Here is an 11,792-nt window from a genome sequence, read left to right on the forward strand (position 1 = left end):
AAGAGGGTGCGCAGATTATGACCTTCCAGAGTCATTTCTTCTGATGACCGAAAGAAAGAAGTGACAGTTGCAAATGGAATTGTTTTTTATTTCTTTTTATGAAAATTCATTGTTAGTATATAGGAACATTATGGATTTTTGTACATTGATTTTGTATTCTGAAACTTTACAATATTCGTTTATTATTTCCAATAGTTTTTTAGTAGAGCCTTTAGGGTTCTCTATATAAGAATTAAGTCATCTGCAAAAAGTGACAATTTTTTAGTTTATTAGGAATAAGCCTAATGAAGCATTTGGAGAACTTATACACTAAAAACTATAAGACATTATTAAAAGAAATTTAAGAAGACACAAAGAAATGGAAAGTTATCTCATGTTCATGGATTGAATTAATCAACATAGTTAAAAAGACCTTATCGAAGGCAGTATACAGATTTAATGCAATTCCCATCAAAATTCCAATGGCATTCTTTAAAGAAATAGAACAAAAAATAATCATCAGATTTGTACGAAAGCACAAAAGACCCTGAATTGCCAAAGCGATCTTGAGTAAAAAGAACAAACAAGGCCAGAGCTATCACTCTGTTTGACTTCAAATTGTACTACAAAGCAACAATAATCAAAACAGCATGATATTGGCAGAAAAACAGACACACAGCCCAATGGACCAGAATTGAGAGTCCAGAACTAAACCCCACATATACATGAACAAATAATTTTTGACAAAGGAACCAAAAACATACAGTGGAGAAAGAAAAGCCTCTTCAATAAACGGTGCTGGGAAAATTAAAAAGCCACATGCAAAAGAATTAAATCAGCCTGCAATCTATCACTATGCCCAAAATTAACTCAAAATGAATCGAAGACCTGAATAGAAGACCTGAAACAATAAACAGCACAGAAGAAAACATAGGTATTAAACTCATGGACCTTGGATTTAGAGAGGATTTTATGAATTTGACCTCAAGGCAAGGGAAGTAAAAGCAAAAATAAATAAATGGGACTATATCAAACTAAAAAGTTTCTGCACAGCAAAAGAAACCATCAACTACACAAAGAGGTGACCAACTGAACGGGAGAAGATATTTGTCAACAATGCCTCTGATAAAGGGCTAATATCAAAAATATACAAAGTACTCATACAACTCAACGACAAACAAAACAAGAAATCCAATTAAAAAATGGGCAGAGGCTCTAAACAGACAGGAGCTCTCATACACTGCTGGTGGGAATGTAAACTGGTACAGCCACTATGGAAAACAGTACGGAATTTCCTCAAAAAACTTCAAATAGAAGTACCATATGACCCAGAAATTCTTTTTATGAGCATTTACTCTCCAAACTTGAAAACATTGATCCACAAAGATATATGTGGAAAACATTTATCCACAAAGATATATTTACTCTCCAAACTTGAAAACATTGATCCACAAAGATACATGTACCCTGATGTTCATAGGAGCATTGTTCACAGTGGCCAAGACGTGGAAACAACCCATGTCCTTAGATAGATGATGGATAAAGAAGATGTGGTACATATATACAGTGGAATATTATTCAGCCATGAGAAAAGATGAAATACTGCCATTTGTGACAATATGGATGGATCTTGAAATTACCATGCTAAGCGAAATAAGTCAGACAGAACAAATTGAGAACCATATGATTTAATTCATATGTGGGGATATAAAACTAAAAGTAACAGACAAACATGACAGAGACTCATGGACATTGACAGTGGATTAGTGGTTATCAGAGAGAATTGGGGGAGGGGACATTAGTGAGGGGTAAGAAGGGTCAAATATTTGGTGGAGGAAGGAAACTTAACTTTGGGTAGTGAAAACACAATGAGCTATATCTATAATGTATTATTGAATTGTACACTTGAAACCTATTTCATTTTATTAACCAATGTCACCCCAATGATTTTAATAAATTAAAAAAAGAAAAATGAAAGCTTGCATGTCCAAGGCAGGTAAAAAGTCACGTCAGGCCCTTGGGGCACAGGCAGCAATAGCAATCCCTGGGGGAGAGAAGATAAATAACCAATTCGTCACAAGGTCTTGTGTTTTATGTATCTTATTATATCTTTAAATTTCCATTAGCCTATTACAGGAGATTCTTGCTTTTAATTATCTGCTCAGATGATCAAAATATCTTTTAGAATCATTTTAGAGCTTTTTTTTTCTTTTTAGAGTTTTTTGGACTTTTAGAAGCTTCTGCAAATCAAAGAATGTATTTTTCCATTTTGCCCAGAGAGGTCTGGAATTCCTTATCTAAAGGAGGGCCCTGGAGGTAGACTTAAAACAAAGTTTTTCCTTAATGGTCATTCGAGTTTTCAATTATTTTGGTTCAAATGGTCCATTTTATTTAAAAGGCAGAAGAAGAGAAACCAAACTGTTTGTACATATAACTAGCTAGAGTTACTGTAAAAGAAACTTTTGGGGACATCTAGAGGGTGAAGATCCCATCCATGTCAAAGATAAATTCTCCTGACAGCTGGCACAGCTGGACAAAAAGGACCAGAGATATGTCAACCGGAAGCCCCAGGTAGTTTGTTTAAATAGATACTGGTGTAGGAGATCTGCAAGCTCACTAGTTAGCGGGAAGCTGAGCCTGGACAGCAGGATTATAGGATTTACGCCTGGTCCTCCCCTACGAAGTCTCTCATTAATCAGCAAAGGAGTTTCAGAAAAAGTAAGTTCAGAATTTTTGTTTGTTTGTTTCGTTCAGAATTTGCTTTAGTCAGCTTCAAATTTGTTTCTTGAAGGGAGGCACTCTTCGAACCATTTAATTTCTTAGGGGCCTCTAAATAGCAATTCAAAAAGTGCTTCTCATTCAGCTTATTTAAGATATCTAAGATTTGCTCACTGGGCAAGTAAATATCCTAATTTTGGAATCTCGAAAGATACCCAGGGTGGCCGGTGTAATACCAAATTGTGCTTCTTATCAGAAGTCTATCAAGACAAATATTTAGCAGATGGACCATAAATCCAGCTGGCATTGCAGAAAGGGGTTGTCTCCCCAGAACAGACTTAGACAAAGGGTGACCCATGACAAAAACCAGTGTCAGAGGCCCAGAGAATAAAACCTCTGCACCTCAACTAAGGAGAGGGATTTGGAACCAAGAAAACTCACCATGGATCTTGGAGCCGTCAGGGGGACGACAGAGTCCAAAGGGCTCAAGCAGCCCCCTTGCTCGTACCTGACGGCAGCCCCGAATTAAAGCGGAGTGTTCTTCAGGTTCCATGACCCTGACACCACATATGTGAAAGGGACTCAAAGAGTTCCAAGGTTTTGGCTAGAAATAAAGGATAAAGACTTATTCACAGGTCTTAGAGTTTGCAAACTGGAACACAGCTAGGCAAAAACCCAGAAGAAAGAAAACTAAAGAGTTCTTATAGTAAAAGGTGAATTCCTGAGAATCATCAGACCTGCATTCTTAGCCCTAGGACTGGTCCAGGGTGGTTATCGGACAGCTGTCAGCCAGTCTGGATGAAGGACGCCAGGTGGTCTAGAGAATGCGCGCCAGGAGATCTGGTCATGTCTGGTGGTTTGGACGATGGATACCAGATCGTCTGGTGAGTCCTTCAGGGAGTAATCAGAGGGTTACCTGGAGGTCTGGTGTATGTCCAGATGTGCATTTCGGCATTGTCACAGGACTAGAAATTTCAAAAAGTTTAAGTTCCCAGACTAGTCATATCGAGAATAGAATCTTTCCTCCTGCCTCAGTCTTCATAATGTTAATAATTTTAGCATCTTGGTTCAAGTGAGTGCATTTTATATATTCCCTATCTTTACTCTTTGCTTGCTTTCAGGAGCCAAGCCTTGACAGGTGCTGTCTCTTCTACCCAAAAATGTTCTTCCACACTCTTCCTCTTTATTTGTTTTTCCCCCCTGAAGGCAAAATCCTAGTCATTTTCCAAAGCCTAGCTCACGAAGTGCCTCTGATGAGCGGCTCTGTCCAAAGCTTCCTTCCACTGGGCTCTTATAGCCTTCCGTTGTGCTCGCGGGACTACTAACCCCACTTCTGTCACAGCCGGTCATATAACTGTTGTCTTTCTCAGGAGACCACGAGTGTTTCCAGGGCGTGGAGCTCCCAGCTCTCTGGGCCTCTGTTTCTTCAGCTGTAAAATAAGAATCCGCCTGTCTACCTCCTAATGTTCCTGTGAAGCATAAATGAACGCACGTAACGCAATTAGATCGTGGACTGGCAGAGCGTAAACACCATCTACATGTTTGCTATCATTAATAGTCCTTTCTGTATCCTTAGTTCTGAACCAGAGTTGGTGTCAGTTTGTACTGCTTTGAGTAAGCCTTAGAGCCAAGAACCAGGCTGGGATTTTTTTTTAATTTTTTTTTTTTAGTCACCTGCTCAGTTTTTTAGGTAACTCCCAACACCTTCTCTCCATCCTATCCTTGGGGGGATGGGAGCCAGAGAGTGTAAGGAGAAGAAAAAGTAGTCGAAAACCTTTACCTAGTGGTGTGGCATAAAGGTGGGTGTGACCTAAAGATAAGACACCTGTCTCAGAAATTTATTTTTAAAAAGCTTCCACTGGTCCTTTATTCAAGTGATACTTATAACCCAGAAGAAATAATATGTTTGACCATTACCTCAGAATGTGCACCATTTGGGACACATGGGATATAAGACTACCAAATTACAGAAAAGTTGGGGGTTGGGAGAGTTATGAGCTGCTTTTCTCAGAGCTTCCAAAGGCTCATTGGAGGTAAAGGAGCCAGATGGTCCCGGATGCCAGCGTGAGAAGGACAGAAATAGAGACATCGGATGCTCCCTAAGACGAGGCTGGTCTAATGGAGAAGCGGGCAGGTGCCATGTGACATTCCCAGGACCAAGCTGTAGGTCTCATTCTCCAACTTTCCAACTGGGACACTAGGGCAGTTTGCTGAAAACTTCTGGCGTCTGCGTGCTGTGTAATGATGAGATCAAACTAAACGAAGTTTGAGTCCCTGTGTTACGGGGAGGGTGCTGGTGGATGGCGGGATGGCTCTAAGTGCATGCTTTAAAACAGTCTGGGTGGCATCTTGGTTTGCACATCTCCTTGACTCTCTAGAGAGCCTGCCAGACTTCTCTCCAGAATGTGTTGGACCCGCCTACTGTGACAGCAATCTTCTGGGTATAGTGAGCAGCCTGAGTCTCACTTAGCCCTCCAGGGAGGTAGATAATTCTGGAGGCCGAGAGTGGGTCAGCTCCTAGTGGCCAAAGGCCACAGACACAACGGGGCAAAGTCTAGGCTGTAACCAAATGGAGAGTGGGTTGCAATATTGTTTCTCTCTTCAGTCGAGCCTTACACTGATCCGAGCTATTCGAGACATTAAATATACCTGATGTTTGCATGCCGTTTACAAGTACTCTCAGACGCTCGATTTGTCGAAGCCACGTGAAGTTAAGATCTGTCATGTTTCTTTCAGAACTGAGGAAGCTCAGAAAAAAATGGCTTGTCCCAAAGTCTGGGAACTTAATAGCGTTTGTCACAGAGCAAGATTTCGTGCAAGTCTGTACTGGATTTATCCGAGGAAAGTGAACTACAGAGATGGAGAACGAATTTCAGTATAAGATGATCTCGATTGCTAGGTGTGTCCCATGGCAGCGGAGCGGAGTGGAGTGAGTTTTGGAGCCAGAACTAAAACTCTAATTCTGTCACGTAGTATTAGAGGAGGAAGCTTGGACATTTCCCTCATTCGTGAGAAACTATCTCAGAGGATTAAATGCTATAAAACAGTGACGAGACGCCTGCCATTAAGTAAATGCAGTATTCTATTTCACACTGCCTCGAACACGTGGATAAAAATATAGGATCTCTTGGCATTTGTTCACATTTTCCCCTATGTGATTTCCCACAACTTAATTTCTACCCTCACACGGACTAGAATGAGCTCGTCAGCGTCCTTCTGTCCCTCAAAGGCGTGATGGCAGTTCAAATACTTGAAATTAAACTATAGAAAAGGAGACCTCCCCTCTCGGCGGGCTAGCTGACGCGGGTCGGGACAATCTACCTTTCCCAGGCTGACCGGCCGCGAGACTCCCCAGTGGCCTGGCATCATGGAGATTTACCCAGCACGCCTGATTGAGCCTGGCCTGGCTGGGAGGATTACTTTTCATCCAGTGTTGAAATCACTTGAAATTCCTCTTGTTCATCCAAAGAGACAGGAATAAAAGAAGCAACTCATGGTCTTGCTGAGCTAAGATCTTTCTCGTTAGCCATCCTTTGCATCTTCTCCTCTCGATCTGCCGAAGATGGGTCGACCGGAGTAATATAAGAATCTCACGCACGAGGATTTTCTCTCTCATGCCCCACACGCGTTTCATCAAAAAATCAAATGATATTTATCTGTGGGCCTTAGAACTCTCTAGAAGGTTTTGAGTGGAGAGATGAAATTTTTGTCATTTTCGCTTTGAACATTCAAAGGGTTTCATTCTTGGGTCTGATGCTTGAAGCTGAGATAGGATGGGGCAGGAAGCCAAACCATTCTTTTCAAACACCCGGGCCTAAACACTATTGGTACACACACACACACACACACACACACACACACACACACACACACACCCACCCCCAAAATCCTTTTTTTCTCCTTTCCCTCTTCGCCAATCCCTTTCTCATCCTGACGGAAGGCCCCCGGCTTTATGCATTTCCATTTTAGTCCTCAGTAGGGGGAATAGAGGATTCACCAACAACAATCATTCTAAATGTTTCAGATATGTCTCCCTGAAATATTTACTTGTCTTCTCCTCTCGAATATTCACTGGTTTGACCAGCGGTCACCACAGTGAGTCACCCATCAGGCTGTACTCTACAGCAGCCTAAAATTACAGCAATTCCGGGGGCTAGGATTTACCTTTCGATTTTTATTAACACTCTGCGCGGTCCATTTTTAGGAGAATTCTCACCTCCCTCAAACATGATTATCTTAAAGCATGGAAGAACCATGCTTGGCCTTTGAGTTTGTGGTAATTTGCAAATATTTTCCAAATCACCCTCTCAGATCAATGCCAGAAGAATTCATCAACTCTTCAGCGTGCAATTCCTTAAGAGAATTCAGGGAAACCGACTCTCTTTACCCACAGAAAGGACATTTCTGGAGACACTGGGATGGAAGGCATCTTCTTTACGAAATAAGAGTTAGGGCCGAGGAATTAAATTCATGCATTTTAATTATATGCACGTAAAGAACTAAAACCTAAAGATCAAAAATCTCTTCTGGATTGTGGATGCTTAAGAAATATAGACTCCCCCAGCATCATTGTTATCCCACGTCGGGATTATAAAATACACACCTACAGCACTAGCCTAATGTCAATCCCTCCTCATTCGACCTGCTTGATGTCATGTCTGCACATTCAGATCCATACACGTTTATGTCTTTATTATTATGGCTAAGCGCCCATTTCCGCCTTCCCCTGATCTTTTTTTGAGGAGTTCCCTCACACTTCTTTTGAGGCATACTGCAAGTTTCTTGAAGAAGAAATTGATTGATACACAGCTCATTGCAGTGCTGGGAGCAAACTCCTTCGACCGGCTGCTTACACATCTTCCTGTTTCCTCCCATTCCATAGCTAGAACTTGTACTTTTTCTGGACCCTCTGCCATTTCAAGTGTGCCTCTCAGATATAAATATTCCTTCAGATGCAACTCGGCAGAGCTTACGCCAGGCTCTGTCAATTTCCAAAGCTTGTGCAGGTGTCTGCCCTGCAGCATTTGCTGAATATAAACACAAAATCCTGTGTGTGTGCGCCCGGGGAGAGAGGGGGGTCACTCCTTTTGGATTTAGCAAGTTTGTAACCAGTTATTCTCTCACAAAGAAGTTTTAGTCCTACCTTTCTTCATTAAACAAAAAGAGCCTAAAATACTATCCAGATAAATTGAAGAGCTTCATGTTAATAACTTTATCAATCAAAAATAGAGCTCTTAAGCGGAAGAAACAATTTAAGTGAGAAAAGCTTGAATGAAATACACCTCTAAGCATTCACAGAATTATCTACCTACCCCATAATTACAGATAAATATAACCAAACAAAACCTCTAGGGGTAGCCAGACCCAAATGTTTATTATTGCCTCACCTTTAACCAGGCAACTCTTTCCTGTTTCTCTTTATGTGGTACTCAGCCAACCATGGCGACGCAACTCACACCTCCCTCCTGCAGAAAGAAGCGACTCCTGGCTGTCTTTGAGCTCCTTCCTTTAACTCCCTAACACTTCAGCCTGTGCCTTACAATTCCAGCCGAGCATTGATTTCTTATGTGCATCCGAGCTCCTTTCTATACTAGAGAGCAGGCCCTTGCTTCCCTTGCTTTTCCATAATTCCTAGCCCGGAGTCTTCTCATAATATTGACTTCATGGAATTTGGGAACATGAACCCATGTGGGAAAGGACACAAGCTAACACCCGTCCCATCTCACGCAACCTATGGGAGCTCACCCCCTCTGACTCGAGGGTCAGTGAAGAACACAGAAACCTCAAATAAGGAAACTAAGCTGATGTAGACCCCCAGTCCAGGGTCTCGAGTTTAATTAATTGGTAGGAAATGATACACCTGAGGACTTTTAGATTCACGCTTGTGCCACTAGTTCACAGGCCCGACTGCAAACGACCTTTCCCATGAACGCCCTTGTTTACCGGTTGGCACCTTTCCCGCTGTGGTTCTCTCCCGAACACGACACACAGAGCCCTGCCCCTTCGTGGCGAAGCGTGGAGGCTTTGCTGTGCATGGGTTCAGCATCGCTGGCACTCCCGCTGGGAACGGCGTCGGCCCTGCCCTCTCTCCTCATGACTACATCCAAGGAGCGTGTGCTGGGGAGTCCTGTGACTTTTTAACCCGAGCAGTATTCGCCCATCGTCCGTGAGTGCTTGGGTGACTGCATCACTGCCCTGATGACAGCGAATGCGTGGGAAGCGGGTATCGGCTGTGCCGACCCCAGATCCAAGAACGTTAGTGGACACTTCAAAGCAGGAGGTAGCACCGCACGCCCCAGCTTCCCAAGTTTGGAAGTTTGGTGGGATTTCCACTGCTCCTTCTTTGCCAAGTATGGATGATAAATACTGCCTTTGACACTAAAATCGTGCCATTCAGGACATGTACAGTGGTCCCCCCTGATGCACAGGGACACAGTTTAAGACTCCCCCCCGCCCCCCAGAGGACGCTTGAAACTGTGGAAAGTACAGAACCCGATGTATGTTTTTTCTTAACAGTAAGAGATGAACAACCAATAATAGATCAACTATGACAACATATTGTAACGACAGTTACGTGAACGTGACCTCTCTCTCTCTCTGACAACTGAGATGGCCGTGACTCACAGGTGGGTAGTGGATACAGTGTGGATATGTTGGATGAAGGGATGATTCATGTCCTGGGTGGGGATGAAGGGGGACTTCCCGAGATTTCATCACGCTACTCAGAATGGCGCGCAATTTAAAACTTATAAACTGCTTATTTCTGGAATTTCCCATTTAATATTTTCCGACTGCGACTGACACGGGGAACTGAAACCATGGAAACTGCAGAGGAGGGGGGCCACTGTCCGCGGCCGTTTTCTCAGTGTCAAGGACACATGCGCACAACTCCCACCCCGATGTGGCCAGAGGCGCCGTGAGGGAGGCTCATAATCGGGCCTCTAAAGTGAAGGGCAATAGGCTTTGGAATGAAAAAGAGCTGGGTTCAGACTCCGTGTGCCGTTTGCTAAGTGGGTAGCAGGCCAAGTGATGAATTTCAGTGAGGCTGCTACCTTCTCTACCAAAGGGGAGTAACACCACCTCCCTCGACGGGGTTGTTGTGAAAAATTATAATATACATAAAGCCCCTGGCATATTGCTTCGACGTAGTAGATACTCAATAAATGTTAGTTACTATTTTTATTATCCAAGAGTTTGAATTAGCTAGAGTCCGTGATTTTAATTCACGGTTATCGTCCTCTCAGAAGAGCCATCCGGGACCAGAGTTAAAAAAATCTACTTATCCTGGGAGGCTGTTAATTAGTGGGTAGAAAAGGTTAGAGCACTGAAGTGGAAGAATATTGCCCCTGCCACCACTTCCTGCCACCCCGACATCCCCCCACCCTCCCGCCAATTAAACCTGCGTGCCCACTTGTCCACGTCTCCAGCGCTATCAATGAAAACGCCTGTGGTCTTAGAGGTGATCGAAAATTTAAGAATGGGAAAGCAAGGCCTCAGAGCACTAGGTAGATTCCATTAGAAAAGAAGGGGGTGGGGTAACTGCTACATTTTCTTGTCGTTGGCGACATAGTGGCTTCCATGTGCTGAGATCCCGATCTGATGAGAAGAAATGACTCGAAGGTCGTGAATGGACCTCACCGTCCACTGGGAAAGCTCCTGCAGCACCTTCAGGCCCCACAGCTTCTTCTCAAAGAGACCACCTTCTCCAGCAATGACGGGCAGCCCGTCGGCCTCGTTGTGGGGGATCTTGTGTTCCAGGAGCGCCATCAATTCCTCCAGCTGATAAGTGAAGGCAGCAACCTGGAGCAGAAGGGTGTGTATTGCTTGATGGAAGTCACCTTCAGCTGGAGAAAAATGCACTCGCTGGTCTTCTAAAAGCCTGGTCAACATCACGTGGAAGGTACGATAGGCTTGGAGGTTCTCTCGGAGTCTCTCGGCCTCAGTCAGCTCGCCCCACCGGTCAGTGCTCGCCGTTGGCACACCGTCCACAGAGTCCAGGTTTATGTTCTCGTTCAGGCCCTGATGCTTCACCTGGCCAAGGATACAGAAAAACATCACGTCGTCTGTAATCACCCGGACATTCTTGCCTAATCTCTAGATCTCATATAAAATCTTATTTGCCTCCCTGGTCAAAGATCCAAATCGTAAAGGAAATAAAAAGTCTGGAACAGGAACTCTTGATTTGGGGTCCATGAGAGGTCTTTAGGAAGACCCTCTTCTCCTGAAATTATACACACTGCTTTGACTACCTGTTCATTTTCCTGGGGAGAAGAATCTGCAGCTTTCATTAGGTCCTAAGTGTTGAAAACCACTGGCCTAGAATAACTTGGCCTTTGCACTTCAAACTCCTTCCTAGAAACTGGAATGTTTTAATCACACTGGAGTTTTAAGTATTGTAAACATACTTGAAGATGCTGGCCACACCTAGGTAGCCCTAGAATGTAGCCAACGGTGAGGACAATCCTTTAGAGAATTCAGTGGGAATTAGTTTTAAAAAATGGGTACTCCGAAGTGTGATTTCTGACTGGTGGGGCCGTGTGAAGCTACTCTCCACGGGGCCTGGAGTGCTTCCACAGATGGTGTAGGAGCACAGATGAGGGTCTCTCTCTCTCAGAAAAACAATCTGGATCTCACAGTGAACGCCTGAAGAATATAGCACTTCCCTTTCGATAGTGTGGGTAATCTTTCTATTCAGACCCAGAAACACTTCTGACACATGTAATTAATAAGTGGGTGGCTAATACGTTATAGGAGAAACTTCTTTCACGTACATAGCTCAAAAATTCAGAACAATGTCTACGAAGAGCTCATACTCAGAGGGCTCATGGTTAATCTATTCTGGTAGAATTCAGAGTGTAGGCAGCCTAATTAAAAACAGCCTCCAAGACGTAGAGCCAAAGCTTCCTAAAATCCCCTCCTAAATGTATATTTTCTTATTCAAGGAACACGTCTCGATGACCTAGATAAGGTCATATGGGTTTCCTTAAGGGAAGAGACCATGTCAAGTGACATGTGCCCAACATACAACTGACTGTATGATTGGGACTTTCATAACTGGTTATGAGGCTGGAGCATGATGGTAAGGAGTTGGATCG

At 43.4% G+C, this 11,792-nt stretch overlaps 1 protein-coding gene across 2 annotated transcripts in view; it reads right to left on the reverse strand.

The window, feature by feature from the left end:
- Positions 1-10,086: 10,086 nt before the first annotated feature.
- The window catches only part of CNTF (ciliary neurotrophic factor), a 3,113-nt gene continuing 1,407 nt past the window's right edge, over positions 10,087-11,792 (reverse strand). For both annotated transcript variants that reach the window (XM_015594772.2, XM_006918792.3), the window contains one exon: positions 10,087-10,728. In XM_015594772.2, the coding sequence (XP_015450258.1) occupies positions 10,240-10,728 (489 nt within the window). In that variant the 3' untranslated portion in view covers positions 10,087-10,239. The remainder of the gene's footprint in view (positions 10,729-11,792) is intronic.

The sequence above is a fragment of the Pteropus alecto genome, unplaced genomic scaffold (genome assembly GCF_000325575.1).
Source record: "Pteropus alecto unplaced genomic scaffold, ASM32557v1 scaffold668, whole genome shotgun sequence".
NCBI lineage: Eukaryota > Metazoa > Chordata > Mammalia > Chiroptera > Pteropodidae > Pteropus > Pteropus alecto.